At 36.7% G+C, this 19,242-nt stretch overlaps 1 protein-coding gene across 1 annotated transcript; it reads right to left on the reverse strand.

Annotated features, from left to right (window-relative positions):
• Nucleotides 1-9,269: 9,269 nt before the first annotated feature.
• Nucleotides 9,270-17,954, reverse strand: LOC141686686 (uncharacterized). Its single transcript, XM_074491738.1, has 12 exons — nucleotides 17,372-17,954; nucleotides 16,536-17,294; nucleotides 15,923-16,207; nucleotides 15,067-15,222; nucleotides 14,459-14,805; nucleotides 13,754-14,234; nucleotides 13,086-13,385; nucleotides 12,107-12,878; nucleotides 11,925-11,983; nucleotides 10,755-11,240; nucleotides 9,985-10,023; nucleotides 9,270-9,723 (listed from the first exon to the last, which is right to left on the reverse strand). Exons 1-12 carry the CDS (start codon nucleotides 17,891-17,893, stop codon nucleotides 9,535-9,537), a joined length of 4,395 nt encoding a protein of 1,464 aa, XP_074347839.1. The 5' UTR covers nucleotides 17,894-17,954; the 3' UTR covers nucleotides 9,270-9,534.
• Nucleotides 17,955-19,242: the final 1,288 nt, after the last annotated feature.

Raw genomic sequence — 19,242 nt, forward strand, 5'->3', positions numbered from 1 at the left:
TATCATATCATCCACATATGCTTCCATGTTCTTCCCGATCTGTTCTTTAAAGACCTTGTTCACCATTCGCTTGAATGTGGCTCCAGCGTTCTTCAGTCCGAAAGGCATTTTAATATAAGCATAAGTCCCCTTCGGAGTTATGAACGCTATCTTGGGCACATACCTATCATTCATAGCAATTTAATGATAACCAGAAAAAGCGTCCAAAAAACTAAGTACCTCATATCCTGCCGTTGCGTCTATCAGTTGATCGATGTTAGGCAAGGGGTAGTGATCCTTCGGACATGTTTTATTGAGATCCGTGTAATCCACGCACATCCTCCATTTTCCATTCGACTTCTTGACAACCACCACATTGGCTAGCCAGTCGGGATATTCGATTTCCTCGATAAATTTGGCTTCTAACAATTTTTCCACTTCGGCCTCTATTACCTTCTGTCGTTCAACTGCAAATGTCCTCTTCTTCTGCTTTACCGGCTTGGCCTCAGGCTGCACATTCAAGCAGTGTGTTGCCGTCTTAGGATCCAATCTGGGCATATCTTCCGGCCCCCAGGCGAACACATCATGGTATTGCCGAATGACAGCTATTACCTTGGTCTTCAGATCTGCCCCCATGTGTTTTCCAATCTGAACCATCTTTCCCGAATGGCCCGCGTACAATTCCACTTCCTCGGTCTCCGCGGCGAGTTCGGCGATCGGGCTCGAAAGATCGACCCCAAATTTCTCCAACTCAATGTTCAATGTTTCCCGGCTTTCGCTGGGTTCGGACTCTGCCCGCTTCCTTTTCCCGGTTTCGTCCTGTCCTTCATATTCCTGATCCTTCTCAAGGTCTTCGAGCATTATGATTCGGCGGTTTTCTGATCGCCCCTCATTTCTCCTACCCCTTTTTCAGTGGGGAACTTGAGTTTAAGGTGGGGTATAGACTCCATTGCTTCAAAGGTTGATAAGAAGGGCCTGCCAAATATTGCATTGTACGGGCTTTCGATCCGAACTACATAGAACTTCACTAGCTTTTCGACGGTATACGGCAACTTTCCTAGGAGGACCGGTAGAGTAATCGTTCCTTCGAACTAAATGGGATTCCCTCCGATGGCATAAAGGGGAGCCTCGTTGCAGGGCTCTAGTTGCTCTCCAGCCAAGTTCATCTTGCAGTAGGTTTTGTGGAACAGTATATTGGCCGAGCTGCCTGTATCCACCATCATTTTCCATATCTTGTTTTGCCCGATGATGGGATTGATGATTAGAGGGTCCTCGTGCGGGCGAATGACATCCTCGTAATCTTCAGTGCTGAAGGTCATGGGCATGTGGGGCTTTGCCTGTCCGAATTGATACAGATTGTACACCTATCGGGCATACTTCTTCTTTGATGTCTTACTATCCTTATCCAGGATGCTTCCCCCAGATATGGTTTTTACTTCGCCCCTTATCCCGTCCCTTCGTTCTGGCTCATCGGCCTCTACCTCCTCCTCTTGGTTCTCCTTCGGCCCCAACCTATCTCTCAGATCTCGGATGAACTGATTAAGCTCACCGTCTTTGATCATGCGCTCAATGAGCTTTTTGAGGTGATAGCACTCATCGGTGTTATGCCCCTTGTCCCTGTGATAGTTGCAGTACTTATCGGGGTTTTTCTTGTGATTCGGGACCTTCACCTTGGCAGGGCGAACGAATCCTGGCTTGCCCTTTATCTCATGGAGAATCTTGGAGATCGGCGCGTTCAAAGGAGTGAACACGGCCGAATCTCTATCTCGACGTCGTTCGGCCCCATGATCTGTTTCTTTCCTTTCTTTCCTGCTATCCCTCCGGTCAGATCCTGATCTTGAGCCCTCATATCTGTCGGCTCGCTTTGATCGGTCGTCTCTTCTTGAATCTTTATACCCCCCAATACTTTCCATCTTTCGGCGAATATTCTCGCCTCTTACATATATATCATTCAGGGATTTTGAGGGAAAATCGTAAAGAGATGAGCGAAGCTTTTTACCTTTATAGGGGTCTAGCCCCGCCGTTAGGAAGCCCATCGCTTTGATTTTGTCCAGGTTCGTGACCATCCCTGCTTCTTCCTTGAACCGAGTGAGATAATCCCCCAGCTCTTCATTCGCCCTCTGTCGGCAGTGGACCAGGGCTTCAGTGTCCTTCGCCTTTCGGCATAGGTGCGAGTAGTACTTCAAGAACTTCCTCTTCAACTGCTCGTAGGACCCGATGGATCGAGGTTTTAGGGACTTGTACCACATCGAAGCAGACCCTTTGAGATAAGTTTTGAACATTTTGCACAACATAATATCATTGTGGCCCATCCCAACCATCAGGATTTCATACTTTTCACAATGGTCCTCGGGGTCCCCTTTCCCGTTGAACTCGCTCATCTTAGGGAATTGTCTCTCTTCGCCCGGAGGGGGTCGGTATAGCTCAATCTCTTGTGTCACAACAGGTTCTCGATCGGGCCTCCTATCACCGAACAGGGCCTTCTCTAAGCGATTGAGCCTGAGGCGGGATCCATCGGGCTCCTCATCTGAATCAGAAGAAAAGGGTTGTTTGGTCCTTTTCCTTCGGGGATGCGAATCAGAGTCAGACTCATCTTCTTCGCCATACGCCCTACGTTCCCTTCTATCTTTATGCGCTCTGCCGGTCTCGTCGGCCCGCATCGCCTCCCTCAAGGTTCGCTCTTGCAGTTCAATTTCCTCCCTCTGCGGTTGCAGGGCTTTCAGCCGGAGCGCATCAACTTCTCTTTTCTTGGCTCGCGCTTCCGCTTCTTTGTCAATCTGATCAACTTTGGTCTTACCCTTCTCCGCGGCCTTTTCCGCCCGGATCTTTAGGAGTAAGGCATCTTCTTCAGGGGTTAGTGTAATAACCCCGTCCTCGTCGATTAGGGAGGACGGTTGTCCTTTGTCGGTGAAACCAGGCGACAGTGAATGTTCATAAATTGTTTCTGTCATAGTCTCGCTTTCAGCTTGTAACTCTCGTATGTCCCACAGACGGTGCCAAATGTTACGCCCAGATCCTTTCGGTAACTTGAACAGGCTTCAGGCTGCCTTGAAGGTGGCTTCAGCCGTACCTGAAAGTGAAGAGAATGCGAGGGTTTGTACCCCCGATTCACCTCCGGTGTGAGAATCAGAATCTGGCTGTAAATGTAGGGTAATAATACAAGAAAAGTAGAGTGTTTACGAGAGAATGTCTATATTTTGTCTTACTTTACAAGGGTTTTTATACCCAATTTCCCCTTGAATGTCCAGCCGTTACCAATTAATAAGGACGGAGTGAAAATGGGGTGTTATGTCCCTTGTTCTGTCCAACGGTCTGCGAGTAGCGGGCCTCGGCCTGGACTTCCGTGGGCCTGAAGGTCCTTCGGCCCAGTAGCTTAACCGCTTACTATCTTTCGTTCAATGGGCCTTGTTGGGCCTATAACCAACACATGGTATATATACAGGTAGAGCATAGAATTGCATAAAATGTAAATAAATCCAGACAATAATGTTCTGTTTGAAAACCAGGTGTTTGATTTAAACATAAAACAAGTATAACAGTGAAGTACTCCGTATACTTATTGAAGCCGGCAAAAAGTGTTAATAGATGAATACTACAATATAAGAAACGAACAAATTACACTTCATGTTGGTTAGAAAACTTGGATAATAATTGTAAGATTGTAACTGAAGCTAATTTATATTAACTGGTTGATTAATCAACTGCAATTAGTAAGGACTGCAATATAGAAAGTAGCCAACATATCTTCCGTCATATAGATCATCCACCAATTCATCCGGGTTGCGAGAGAAGGCACTGTTAATATACAAAAACTGGAAGAGAGAGAGAGAGGGTGAGGGAGGGAGGGAGGGAGAGTGGGAGAGGGGGAGAGAGAGAGAGAGGGAGAGAGGAGGGAGGGAGAGAGCGAGAGAGAGAGAGAGAGGGAGAGAGGGAGAGAGAGAGATTAATTCAGGTCCAGAGAATTTTCTTAATCTAAAAACAAATATTTTTCATGCATCTACCAAAATCTCCTTGTGAATTTGCTTGCGACGAAATTCAATAACCCCGGCAAACTTTGCTGTCCCAACAATCTGCCCGTTTGAAACATTAATATAGTAAGATAAACAATGTTTGGCACAATACAATCATCATATAACCATAGTAAATTAGTAAACAAATTTAGCAGATGAGAATTAACTTGAACCTCTAATGCCAGATTGTAATTGTGATCGATATTACACAAAAACTCGTTTTGTTTCCTGATGTAAATGTTAAACTTGGAACAGGAAAACAATTGTAGCAAGCAATCAGCCAAATGTTGCAGCACAAGATAATACCACCAAAATTTAGCCCCTTCAATTACTTAATTCATCATGTAGGATATTCACCTTGGTCGTAAGAAATCACACCCTATGTCTCCACTCTAATTTTTACAAGGCTTACTCAAACTAGATTTAATTTATTTTCCCTCCAATTTAACTAAACAAATTTAACTTCGTGACATTTTATGTGGCAAAATTGTGAGCCCCATCTTCAACATTAATATCAAATGAGTAGAAAAATATAGAGTTAAAATTAACAAGAAATAGTCTGTGGCATTGGGGTTAGAGATCCCATCGGGCCACACTTTATCCGGACTTTAAAAAATCCGGTTATTTTGAAAACGGATTGGGTTGGGTTTTTTTAAAAATCAGATCGGACCGGACTTCTTAAAAATATTAGGCCCGCGGACCGGAACGAACCGGACTTTTTATATATATTAAAAAAATATTTTAATATTTTATAACTCAAATTATGAGTAGTTTAATTACCGGAGAAAATAATATCTTGATATATCATATAGAGTAGTCTAGACACCGAAATAAATAATTATTTTTTAATATAATATATAAATAATCATATATACCTTAATTGCTTCTAATATTGTAATATAATATTTTAAAAATCATAAAAAGTATTGTATATTCTCAAATTTTATATAAAAAAATCGGTTTTCTAATCGGGCTTTTCAAAAAGCACGGGCTTTTATCTGGGCCGAACCAGGCTTTTATCTGGGCCGAACCAGACTTTTATCCGGGCTTTTTTATATCCGGGTTTTTTGAGATCCGAATTTTTATCCGGGCTTTTTGGATTTCGTGCCGGACCGAATTTTCCGGATTAGGTTTTTCGCGGGTTTTTTTCCAGATTGAATCGAATTTCGGACTTCGGATTTTTTCAATATCTCTACTTGGGTACTTGAGGATGGGCCTCCACCGGACACCATTAGCTCTTAGGTGAACTAAGACTGCAACCAAATATAGGGCGTGTTTGGTTACTGGCTTATAAGCTACTTATGGCTTATAAGCTCGTGAAAACTTATTGACGAGTGTTTGTCGACCCAATTTATAAGTTGAATTCACAACTTATAAGCTGATAAGTGGAAAGTTGATAGTGACGTACTTTTTTCCAACTTATTTTCATTTTTTCACTTTTTTCTAAAGTTTTGATTTTAAAATATAAATTTTAAATATTTTCTAATTTAAGATTCATGAACTAAGATAATTATATTTAATAATTATTTATTTTAATTCATTTAAGTAAAAAAACTTCTGACTTATAAGTAAATTTATCCAAACACTTATAGAACTTATAGGTATTTATCAACTTATCACTTATTTCGCACTTAATCATTTTAAGTCATAAGTTATTTTAAGATTTCCCAAACGGGCACATTAACATGATTACTAAATCTAGTTAATTTTTGCTCCATGCAGTATGCATAAATTACATATTTGACCTTCTTTTATATATTTTGTGCAAATGAATGCCTTCACTTGTATTCCGTGTAAATGAATGCATTTAATACAGCACGTTAAGTCATTCTCTTGATGCAGTAAATAATCAACTTAATAGTCAACTTCTCTCCTTCACTTTTTCAAATAAAAAAATTGAAGAAATTATTTTCTCATAAACGAATATACTTAATAAATTAATAAATATTATCTTATCTTACTTTGTATGTCCTTCTTAAGTGACGATCGTGTATGTATTAATTTTTAAGAATCCTTAATTTTTTTCTCATCCAGAAAGACTTCAAATTTTGCAAATCTTTTTTAATGTTTCATGGTTAATCATGTGAAATAGATAAAAAAAATCCTAACAAAATTTCAATTGATCCAAAAACAATTTTGGAATTACAATTTTTTTTAATTGATCATTAAGTGAATAATATAATTTTTGTTATAAAATATATGACATATGTACATAATTTATTAATAATTAGACCATCTCTTTTCCAATTTTAAAATTATACTTTTAATGAAATGATCTATACAAGAATTTGTCTACGTAAAACTTAATCTGAATATATTGGAATTGAGTTTAACAATAATGTAAATTTTATATTATTTAAGCGTTGAAGTGTGATAAATTAAATGTTTACTATGAAATAATTATTTTATAATTGAACCAAATTAAAAAAAAATATCATTGGAAAGTATATTTAATATTAATAAATAATATTTGGTTTTTGTAAATAATATAAGAGTAGTGGTTGATCATTGGTAAAAAAATAGTTAATTTTACCGTTAAAAAAGATATATGATAATTAAAAGGGATAAAAAAAAGACGAAGAAAGTATACTTCAAAAAAGTACGAGCAGGGATGGCAAACAGGTCGATCGAAACGGATTTAGTAAAATCCAAACCCGATTATTTTTGTTGAATCCGAAATAAACCCGAATCTGTAAACCCGAACCCGAACGATTTTTCGGTTCGGTTCGAGTTCGGGTTTAACCAAAATTCAAATGTTATAAATTACAGCATCCCAATCAAATCTCAATCTAAGTACCAGAGCATAAAAATTAGTGGAAAGAATGAGTCGAAACCTCAATCTCTAATCATAAAAGGCGAAAATGTAAAGAAAAAAAATCAGAACATATGGTATAAACGTAAGAATATGAAGTCATGGCTCCTCCGTCGAAGGGATTGGTGAGATGAGTGATGGTATACTATGATTTGTTTGAGTCTGAGTGTGTGTCTTTATAGAAATTATAAATGAATACATTCCATACCTACATGCCATATATATATATATATATTAATTATATAATTATAAGAAATAATAAGCAAAAGCTGATACATGTATATATAAAAAAATATTTATATATTAGTATGGGTTTTGGATCGGGTTCGGGTTCGGATCGGTATGAAATGGGTTTCGGATTTTCGGGTCGGGTTCGAAACAGTAAAGTCAAAAACCAAACCCGAACCGAATGCAATTAAGGTTTAAAAATTAAACCTGAACCCGAACCCAAAGGGTTCAGTAAGATTCAATCGGATCGGTACGGATCGAGAATTCATCGATTCGGTATAAATTACCATCTCTAAATACGAGAAAAGCAGACAAATAGAAACACATAAAAGTACTCCCTCTGTCCCTTTTTAGTTGTCACATTTCTATTTTTATCGGTAAAATTGACTAATTTTTGATCAAAAATTATAAGTTGCACTTATATTATTTTAAAAAACTGAAAATTATATATTAAAGTTATTAAAAGTTCTTTCCAATTATATATTATATTTTATTTTATCAATTAAAAAAATATTAATAAATTTAAGCATATTTTACTGAATTAGGGAGGTAATTACTGATTATTATATAAAGTAAAATGTTACTATATTTAGCACCATCCTTGATTAAGCATATTTATAAAGAAATAAGCATTTGAAAAATAAATTACAAAAAAATAAAAATAATAATTTGGATTTTCAGTTTTTTTTGCCCCGTAGATAACCCGCAACCGGTACCCTTCGGGTGCGCAATGGGTAAATCCTTTGTGTTCACGCAATAGCCTGCAAATCATGTGAACCAAGGTAAACCGCATTTAAGCGACATGCTCTAACTCAGGAGGCATAAACATAAATTCTCCTCCAGTGGGATTCAAATCTGTGACCAAGAGGATAGTTATCCCTATTTAACCAACTGAGCCAACCCTTGCGGGTTGGATTTTCAATTTTAACGGGGGAAAAGAAGTGAAGACCATTACGAGGAGACCTAGCAATACTGGTATACGACACGTGAACACGGTACGAAACGACACGAATAATTAGTGTTTGAGTTCGAAAATTTGGTACACGAACACGAAAAAACACGAACACGAAAAAACACGAATATAATTAGTGTCGGATTTGAGTTTCCGATTTAGGTACACGATACGGAACGAAAGTACACTGAATAAACAAAATAGTTAAATTTTAAAAATATATAATATACATATATATACTACATATAAAATGTGAATTTACCTATTCTAACTAATTGTAAATACTAAATTATATTGTATTATTCTTTGACCGTTTACTATGTGAGCACTTCACTATTTTACTTTTAGACTAGGGCATTCATGGTTGGTTTTAAAGATATTTGTTATCGTTAAATTAAATTTGTTAATTTGTTAATTATCTATTGCAATTTTTAATAATTACTTTTTTTTCATATATAATCTGTGTACTTTAGTATACTAAAACGGGTAAATACGAATATATTAGTTCTAGGTTAGTGTCACCAAATTGGTATACGAATCCAAATTCGGGTCGGGTTTGGCTTTAAGGTTTGGTGCACGAAACACGAAAGTACACGAAACTTTTGTACACGACACGAAACGTTGTCAGGTCTAATTACGAGCAGTAGTAACTTGAGATTCAAAAGCCATTGACGATTTCCATTATGCCGAGAGCATCTCCAATGCATTACACTATTTTGATATGAAATTTATAACAAGGTGTATTTTTATATTCATTTCCAACCCACATACATTAAATCTTACCCCATTCTTGTACTATATAGATTATTTTATTACTAAAATACAAAATAAAGTATAAAAATAATAAAGTTAGTAGGATAAAAAAAATAATTTTGTTTTAGGTAAGGAGAATAAGGTTAATGTTGACATTAACAAAAACTCTAAAAATTTGATATGACACCAAATTTGGTGTAATTTTTGGTGCAACACCAAAATGGTGTAAGATTTAAAGTTGGGTTGGAGAAGAATTTTACACTAAAATAGTGTTAAAATACAAATTTGAGGTTGAGTTGGAGATGGTGTGATGTGTTAATACTTAATAAGCACAAATTTGAGTTGTATATAATTCCAAATATGTATCCAAAACATATTATTATATTAGAGTTAGAATTAGAATTTTTTAAGACGAACGAATCTACGACTTCTTTATTTTTTTTACTATGATTTACCTTCAAAAAATAATAACAAAAATAATAATAATTGAGAAAAATACCCCCAGTAGGTGACACTTACATGAGTATACAGAGTTTATATTAATAATAGATTTAGTAATTTTTTAATCAAGTTGTTATGGAATTACAGATATACTCCTGGTGCATTTATATTAACAATATCTGATGCATTTCTGCTTCGGACAGTTTGGGCCGTGTGCTCAAAGTTGCTGGTGCAACTTTTTTGAACTGTCTTTGAATTTTGAATATTTGTTCATGTAAAGCACAAAGTGATAATTTCTGTTTTCTGATGTATTTACCAGTACTCCAGCTCCAGCTAAGGTAATTTACTAGCAATGCACTTCACAACAGGGTGGCAGCACTCCATGGATTAGCAAAATAATGCTCTCTGTAAATGAACTTTGTTTTCTCAAAACTGCTCCTAGAAAGACTACTCAGTATAGTAGGCGGCTCGCAAGATGTAGCCTGACTCATCTTCCGCACAATGATGATGTTATCCAGAATCATTAGTTCCAACAATTTTCTGCAGCTCTGCAGGATATTTATATCACATTCATTAGAACCAACTTTGCTCAAATAATATTATTTACCGTTATAAAAACTTCACTCAAGAAAAAACACATTATGTATGTGTTACATTTTTAGGATGTAATGTAATTTAACACCTGTAGCAACACTTTATGTACATATATCTGCAAAACGCTAGCAACATCTATTCTTAATTTCATACAACAAACCTCACATCAACATAACTCTAAGAACATCAGAAAATATATGTATCAGATAGCATACCTGAGGATTCAAAACGTTCATCCGTCGTTGGATATCAACCTGTAAGTATAAAGTCAACAAACATTACTGATTCAGTAAATGAACAGGCGAATCCTTCTATATATAGCTCAGTCAAAAGAGAGTAAGCCCCATAGTCTAGCATTTTATTTTAACTCCAAGATCAATCATGGGCGACCTTAATAAATAAATGTTTTAAGGATCACCCGTCATATATACCTGTAGATATTGAAAGAGCTTGCTGGTAAATAGGTTTGAAAAAAGATGGCTCATAACTTCAACGAGACCGACCAACACCACCACTACTACAATTTGTTTTTACAAGATCAGACATACAATTTCTTCTCACTCCAGTCTGTAATCAGATAAAATTCTAATTTAAGTGATAGATATCATAGCATGACTTGTTTAACTCTATGGAACCTTTTAATTCTTTTGGGGTGAAATATATCCACAATCTACATAGAGCAGTAACATGGAAGCATTAGTCTATATCTAGCTTATCTCATTCACGTCTGGAAGAAGTAATATTGACTCTAAAAACTGCTGCATTAAGACTTTATCTTTGATTTAGGATCTTAGAGAGCATTGGTATAATATACCTAAAATGTTAGAATGGTCCTTGTTATAATGCAAGTTTAGCTCCTGCTAGTACAGTAGTACGTCGCCCATGTTTGTAAAGGATTGAATGGTAAAATGTCATGCATGTTAACCATCCATCACAATAGCAAACGTATTTTTCACATTTAAAGCTATGACAGGGAAACCATTACCTCTAGCATTCCTGGATTTTGCATCAGAATACCTAGAACACGGCGTATGAGACCCTTGTAGACAACTTCATTGATGGTGCCATCTCCATTCATCCAAGATAATATTGGTCTACATACATAAGAATTCCCACTACTGGATTTTAATGTTTCATCCACAGCTTGATGCCTCTCCGGTAAAATGCTGGCCTGCTGATAACTCTTTGTCTCGCTAACTTTAGGTACTTCACTAGAGGGCTGGCTGTCTTCAGGAAGGTTCAGGATTGTAACTCTATGCACATCACTATCATTGATGTTTGTTGACAGTACATTTCCCAAATCATTTCCATGATCATCTGACTGATGATTCACATGTTGTTCATCAATTATCACACTGGATTTTGTCGATGGACCTTCCTTACGATCTTGAGAGGGACCCTCCAATGAGGTCAAACAATATTTGGACCGATAGAGCGAGTCAACAACATGCACAGAATCATAGGCATTAACCTGGAGTACAAGAAATCGAAAAGTCAGTTTAGGCCTAAACTCTTCCATACACATCTATATATACCTATATCTGGGTAGGTGTCAACTAGTAACAAACAGGTTTCACAATACTTATACTGTTGGATCCTCATACTATACTTTAACTGAATTAAGTAGCTGACTACAAACATTCAGGTAGGTCAAGAGAAGATTGCTTTACAGGCGTTATTTCCACTCATTCACATAAAATTGCACACTATAGTATTGACATGATTAGAATCCACATAATTACTATTATGCATATCAGAGGAGATTTTGGACATTGGGTAGAGCACCTCAAATCAATATCCAGAAACATCACAAATTAGGATGAATTTTAGCCCCAGATTAATTGATTAATGGAAGAATTTTAGTTATTAATTTATTAAGAGACCCCAATAGATGAGAAGGCAAAGAGCATATAGGAGTGTGAAAGAAGGTGACGTCGCTAAGAGGAAAGAATACATAATAACTTATATACAAGCTATTGATAAATTTTATCCTAGAAATGCTGTATTCGATGTTGTAACATATAGCAGTATCATAGCCTTTTCCAGTTTTCTCTATGTAATTTATTAAGTCTAGTTCATTGATGAAATTTTATATATGAAGCATCGTAGCTTCCACAAAAAGATCTCTAAATATCTTGAGACAAGTAAAACAAACCTTTAAAGCTCTTCCAAATGCCTCAAGCACCTCAACAACAATTTCTGGCATCTTGTCCCCTAAAAAGAACCAGTGTGCCATCATTACATAGGTACATTAATTAGGATGTCAAATATTAGCAGGTTCAAGCAGAACAAACGTATTTGTGAAGCGCAAATTAGTTATAGTACAACACAGCCTACCTTGAATGTTCATAACCTTTGATATTTCTTCCATGCTTAGACCTTGATCACCAGCCTTTTGGATGGCAGAATACACGGTCTTAAAAACTTGAGGACGAAAAGGACTCCCCTTTACTTGATTAGAAGCATAGTGACCTAGATTTTCAGCATAGCATGTCATAGCTTCCCATGGTTTATCATCAACAGAAACTGTTAGGTGGACTGCTGTACCCGGATCAAGAATTTCCTTCATACGATCAGCTGAAGTGCAGCCTATATAAAGGGATGACTTTTGTTCATCTCCATTATTAAGAAATTCATTAGAATGAATATCCCTCTCTTTAAATAAATTTATAACATCAGCTCTTGGAATTGTTGCACGACTTATACACAACCTAATACCAGGAAAACCTTTCTCTCGGCGGAAAATCATTTCGCCTTCTCCAGTCAATGTACCTTTTCGTTTCTTAGTCTTGTCATTACAGTAAATGTCGTCATCATGTTTTCGCTTCAATGTTCTTGAATCCTCAGCCTCTCCAACACCATTATCTGGAAAATATGGTGACAATAGGATCTCCCTTGAAGAGAGTAAAGCAGATAGATAAAGAACATCTCCGCACTGCAAATTTGTAGGAAGCTCAATCCCCTCTTCTGTTATATTTTTCTCTTTTTCATGGAGCCAGCTACGAAACTCGGCTGCTCTTTTACCTGTGTTTGTTTGGTATGGTGAAGAAGAAATTTCATTCATAAATTGTTGAGATAATACAAATGGAATGGTGCCACTGCCACCGACCTGTCCAAAGGAGAAGACGGTGCTCAGGAAAAAAACAAATGTAGCAGCACCTAAAAAGTAGAGATTTTTGCAGACACCAATATGCAACAAAAATTTGCAACACATCTAATTGAGAAGGGTGCAACTCCTACTCAAAACAATTTAATTTACAACTTTCCGATAGACCTATGAAATCTGTAGCAAATCATTTAGTAGAAGATATTTTACCATGATTTTTGCCATTCTCAGGTAGTTAAAGGCAGCAAAAAGATCATCCTCAGAAAACCGCCGAAGTGTTTCAGCTAGCAAATTTGGCACCTCTGGAGCAGTTGAGGCATTCAGAAAGACAAGCTTAAATAGCTCTACAGCATTGGAAACTGCCAAAGATCTATAAGCCCGTCCTTTTACATCAGCCCGTTCATTCGAAATTTTAATATATTTTTGCTGAATGCGTCCAGAAACATTACTTCTCACCCTTCGTCTCTTATTGCTCCTATTAAAGATAGCCGATGAAAGCAACTTTGGGTCCTGCAGGAAACCAGAGGAAAAGTTCAAATCTAGTCAGTTAATAAACAACGGTACTTTGTCTACAAGGGCTGAAAAAAATTAGAGAAGCTGAGAACAAATGTTTGTACTACAGACCATGTGAAAAAATTGTTTTCACAGCCAAAAAAAATAACAAACGCAAAATTGAGAAGATAAAACCATGGGACTTTTTGTTAAATATACCAAAGTGGTCGAGTACATACACAAACTAAACCATGTCATCATAAATATTACGAGTCTATGCAAGTCAAGTATCACACCGGTAATAAGACTATAAAGACTAACACGCTCATTTTAATATAAATAGACTGCAAAAACCAAAAAAACTCGGGTGAGATATTGTATCATACGTTCTGTTCTCCATCCACGTGAAAATTAGAAAGCTTATCAGGTAGGGAATGAATATCCCTGTCTACATCTAGCTTGGCAGTGCGTTTATGCCGGAGAACTTCGTCCAGGGCCATCTTAATATCTTTATTGTTGAAATTATCCCATTGGTCCTCTTGATTTATCTCTTGACTTTGTTGCTGACCGTCAGAGTCCTTTTCGCTAGAATTTTCAGCAGATACATTATTACAAACCATTACTCTGTGCTCTTCACTTAGCATTGATTTGTTCTGGAACTTATCAAGGTAATTGGCATATCGTTCAGAAAGAATGTTACATAGTTTTAACACAGATTTTCTAAACTGCATACAAGTATTCAGTGAAGCCATTCGTCTCCTGCAGACAGCAGGTGGTGCAGGTTTATTTAGCAGTGCATTCCAATCAGTGCGGTGAAAGTTTGCTCCAAGTGCAGCACGTTTTTTAACATATTCTATCAGCAATTGCCTGAAAGATAAGTTTTACTCGAAAATTAATATATTGAATTTCACTTCTAGAGAGATGCACATTATTCAGATATACACTGGAATAGATAGATATTCAACAGGAAACATGTATTGTCAATATAAACACAAACCTACCCAAAACTGTGAGATTAACAAGAACTCGAGATGATCCAAACAAGTTATCTCCATCATATTCGTGATATTTATAATTCTAAAAGGTCTTACCTATCTGCGGTCTCTGTCCATAAAAACTTTTTTTGAGGTGTTCGCTTTAGCCTTGATGATGCACATCCGTCATCTTGTTCTTGTAAATCCAACTCTTCTGTACCATCCATAATCTCCTGTTCTATAGGAAAATTTTGGAAATCACCATGTTTATCAGCATTACATGACAATGGAGGCAAGACAGAATCAACTTTTGCATACTCTAAGGGCCTTTTCTTCGCAGATCGTTTTCTTTTTCGTGGAGACGAGGCAGTTGTACTGTCGAGTGGCTGCATCACCTCCTGATTTGGAACTCCTTTTAATTTAGTGATACGCTTTCGTTGCTTGTTGTAATAGAAATGAAGCACCTGTAATTATTAATGTAAATTTATGTGAATAATTTCCAGCAACCGTGGTCCAGTAATCAGTCTGATAAATGGCACATAATTGTACTTATTTGACAACTGCGGGAACATAATCACCCCCCCCGGGGGTTACGTAGCAAAATATTTGAGAGGTGACCTTGGTATACATGTCCTTGGTATAAAAAGAACAATGCTGTACAGTTTGAAGCATGCATATCCTTGGTATAAGAAAGAACAATGTTGTAAAATTAAAAGCATACAAACCTGTTCTAGTGTCAGATTGAGATCCTTTGCAATCTTTTCACATGCACCAAGTGGTAATTTCTTATCAGGTTCATTCTTCATAATGCACTTATTGAGCTCAGCCCGCTGATCTGCAGACATAACACGTGCTGCTGCCCAGGACCGGGTATTACATACCTAGATAAAAGTAAAACTTTACATGGTAGACTTAATGAAGCAAGAACAAGAAAGACAGATGTAAACAATAACCTTTCTGTAATTATCAGTTGATGATAACAAAAGCGAGTAAGATTTGATCTGAGACATACTTTAATCACTTTTCCTCATTAACATTATTATGTACTAACGATAAAATATTATAGGAAAAGTAAAAGCCTTGGCTCAGGACTTTGAATCTACTGAAGAGGTTTTTTTTTTTCATTTTTCTTTGCTGTAAGTTGCACTCTGTGGAAGTTAAATCTTCTACTCAGGCATGTAATGGTTTACTAACCAGATAAGTACAAGAGGATATCATGGCAGTGGGATGGTTACACGAGGATGTCAAAATAAAATATTGATAAGATGTAAGAACATAACATATCAAAGTTATCCAAATGAAACAATAATGGGGGTAAAAAATGACAGTCTACCATTCTGCCTATGTCAAAATCAAAAGGCACATTACTGACAGATATGCATACAGATCTTGTACTCCTTTCTGGGCAGATGCATTCTTTACAAGCAGAATGAGATGCAACCATAAATGAGTCATTCACATTTTGTAAGAAATGATACACATGACTGATGTATGATATACCACTTGACTACAAAAAAAAATGAATATTAATATAGAATTATGGGCTACAAAAAGTAATTAAACATTAAAAGGTAAAATCACCTCATGAACTGCCGACCCAGGGAAAGCATGTAAAGCAGCTTTCGGATCAACAACAGCATAGCAGTACTCTAAAGTGTTCCAGTATGCATCAACAACTTTTCTGCTTGAAAGAACAAAATCATGTCTAAAATGAGGGCGAATATCGAACGAAACTAAAGCTGAAGACGATGGCGCCATTGTAACTGGTTCCTCAATGTAGGGTTTGAGTTCCAAGGAATATGCAAGAGTTGCATCCAACACTGCAGCTGCATCTCCAGAATACTCACCATGTACCATGCGTATCAACTGCAATCAATTCTTACATAAGTACAAGGAAATTCAAACAAGTCACTCGTTACTTTTACTAGGGAAGGAACATGGACATTGGATCTCACATAAATGACTTTGCCAACATATCACAAATTATCTTATGGCATTCAGATACTATGAACCAGATCTGCTCAAATTGAAGAAAAAATGGGAAAGGAAAGATGGCATTGCTTATTGCAGCTTACTGTGCACCAATATATTACCTGATGCAACCCACTACTTTAGATAATGCACACAGATCTAGAATATCCTAAAGCATGCAAGCAAGCAGTCCAAGGAATATATTACTCAGTAATCATAATACCTTAAGACCCCGTAAAATCTTAACCAGATTTGACAGCCGTCCAGTTGCGTGAGTACCCATGAGATGCTCATACTCCTGTACTGAAAGGACAGAAAGGCACGTACCCGTCCTACACTTTTCTGTCATGTCCTCAAATTTGTAAGTTGATCCAACCACCTGTAAGAACAGCTCAATAGGCATAGTTCTGATGGCTGTCTCAAGCTCAATCATCTTGCAAGTGCTATGAGGATTGTTTCTATCATATCCATGCGCACCTGATGAAAATGCATCATTCCAACCGGGTGAATTTGTTAGGTAACCCCAGAGAAAGATGTGAAGAAGCTTTGCACGAACCATTCTTGCTGATACGTATCCATTGGCACGCATTGCTTCTACTCTCTCAGATTGATCCTCCAATTTTGAACTGGAAAATAATCTTTGGATGCCATTCAAGACAGGAACTTCTTGACTCTTCTTCATTTTAGAAGACCCCTGATGATTTCGGATTTGATTGTCAGATGACCTCACTTTCTCACAAATCTGACTTAATAGATCGGGAGAAATATCATTCAAAGAAGGATGAAGAACCACATCCATTGTACGGATACGACCACAATTTGTAGCAACAGGAACACCGACATGAATTAACTTGCAATGTCCTTCTTGCTGAAGTTTATTCAGACTACGGTCTAAGGTTTTCCTGTCCATTGCTGTCTGTTTGTCCTTCTCAAGGCTTTCAAGTTGCCTACGTAGATCTGTTTTTATCATGAATTTCTCCTCCTGCCCGATAAAAAGGAAAGTGGGAGCAGATATAGAAAAAGTGCTAGAGGTGAATAATCTAATTTGACAAAAATTACCTGCAACAGTACAAGTATCCGCTGCTCCCTTCGCCTGCTATGTGCATTTGAAGCAAGAGATAGATACTTCGGATGCGAACGTTGTTTGCAGAGAGTTGATGAAGAACGCTGGGGATCTATAGTCGCCTCTGATGCAGGTGTTTTATTCACAATCTGTAGTCTTGCATCTGGAACTATACAGTTTTCCTTGGAGGATACATTCTGTGAACTACTTGGACAGATTGACATATTAGACTCCCCAACCACTGGAAAAGCCTTTGAAACTTCGAATAAAGTTGATACATTTATATTCTTTTCAGTAACTACAGCATCCACTTTAGTTGTTGAATCATTTTCTGCTTGAGCAGTATTAGTTGAGCTTTCCTTGAATCTCTTTCCAGTTTTGGGGACACAAGCTCCATTGTCATCAAGGACAATATCTGATTTGACTGGAATAGTACTAGAGGCGTTACGGTTGAATTTACCACGTGACCAGACACGATATGCCACACATCTGTTCTGGTTTTCAGCCTGTAGATGCATCCCAAACCTAGAGAATAAATGTTGTAGCCGATTGTTATATCTTTTGTTATTCAGCCCAAGCCTTCTGCATAACTGTCACGATAATCAAACATTATCATTGTTGTAATAATAATAATTCATTCAAGTTTTATGTCTTCATGGAATTTCAAATAGAGAAAATACAGATTATGGTAGCTTATTTAAACAATGAATAATATACACTCTAAATATGTCAGTAGTAAGTGTTAATCTGTGGTAAAAATGAACAGGTAGATTTGGATAAATCAATTTTTACTAGCAACTTAAGGAAGCAAATAAGGCAGGATGTAGGCGTTAATTACAAGAGAAAGAAGTAGGCTACATGTAGAAGACTTATTTGTGACCTGAAATCACCCTGTTACGTTGGCAGAGTAAAATTCGACAAACAGTCGTAGACCGGCAGTTTTGAGAATATAAAATTAGACGGAAAATAAAGATGACATATATCGAAATCTATAAATATAGAAAGAGCACCTCAGTTTTTGTCAATCCTTTGGATCCTTCAGCATCGACCATATCATAAACTTGATGTTCTATAGGAAGCTCTACAAGCTGGTCATTAATTTGACCTCTCTTTCCCAATATTACTGGCTCTTCTAGATCAAGATCTTCTACTCCACATTTAAGAGATTTGGGCTCAAAATGTTTGGGAGAAAATTTCTTCAACAATTTTAAACAGCTGACCTCCTACAATAAGTGGGCAGATTATTTACAGTAGGTACATAATCAAGCTTTATTCTTATGCACGATGAATTGTTTGTTGGAACCGTAATTACATGTCAGGAACGAGGATGAATGTTTCAGAATGCAAACAAATGAATCAAAACTCTAAACCTCATGGAAAGCAATCTCCATAAAGAGTTAAGTACTTAAATAAGAAACCTGTTGTCTACTAAATTACTTACTTCCACAAAATGAAGTGCATCTGTCTTTTATGCAAGAAATGTTTTTAGAGGTTATGATCAAAAAGAAAAAAAGTGTAAAGACAAACAAGTGTAGAAACTGTGAAGCCAAATGTCATGAGTTATAATCTTCTTTATGTGGCCTTTCTTGATATCAAGAAAATAACTTCATGTTATATATAGAGCTTTTAAACACCTACAGCTTTTTTGAGTTTTGTGGAACTATACACGCACTGCCAACTTACAACTATCTAATCCAAGCTCAGTGTCTAGAAATATTACCTTGGTATCAACTATAGCAGTGAACTCTTCCACTACACGTGCATCTTTCAACCTTTGAAGAATCTAATATCCAGAAATATAGGAGAAAATATATTATAATCAAACATGTGGAACCAAAGCTATATTTAGATCTTAAGCTTAATCATA

The sequence above is a fragment of the Apium graveolens genome, chromosome 9, assembly GCF_009905375.1.
Source record: "Apium graveolens cultivar Ventura chromosome 9, ASM990537v1, whole genome shotgun sequence".
In the NCBI taxonomy this organism is placed as follows: Eukaryota; Viridiplantae; Streptophyta; class Magnoliopsida; order Apiales; family Apiaceae; genus Apium; species Apium graveolens.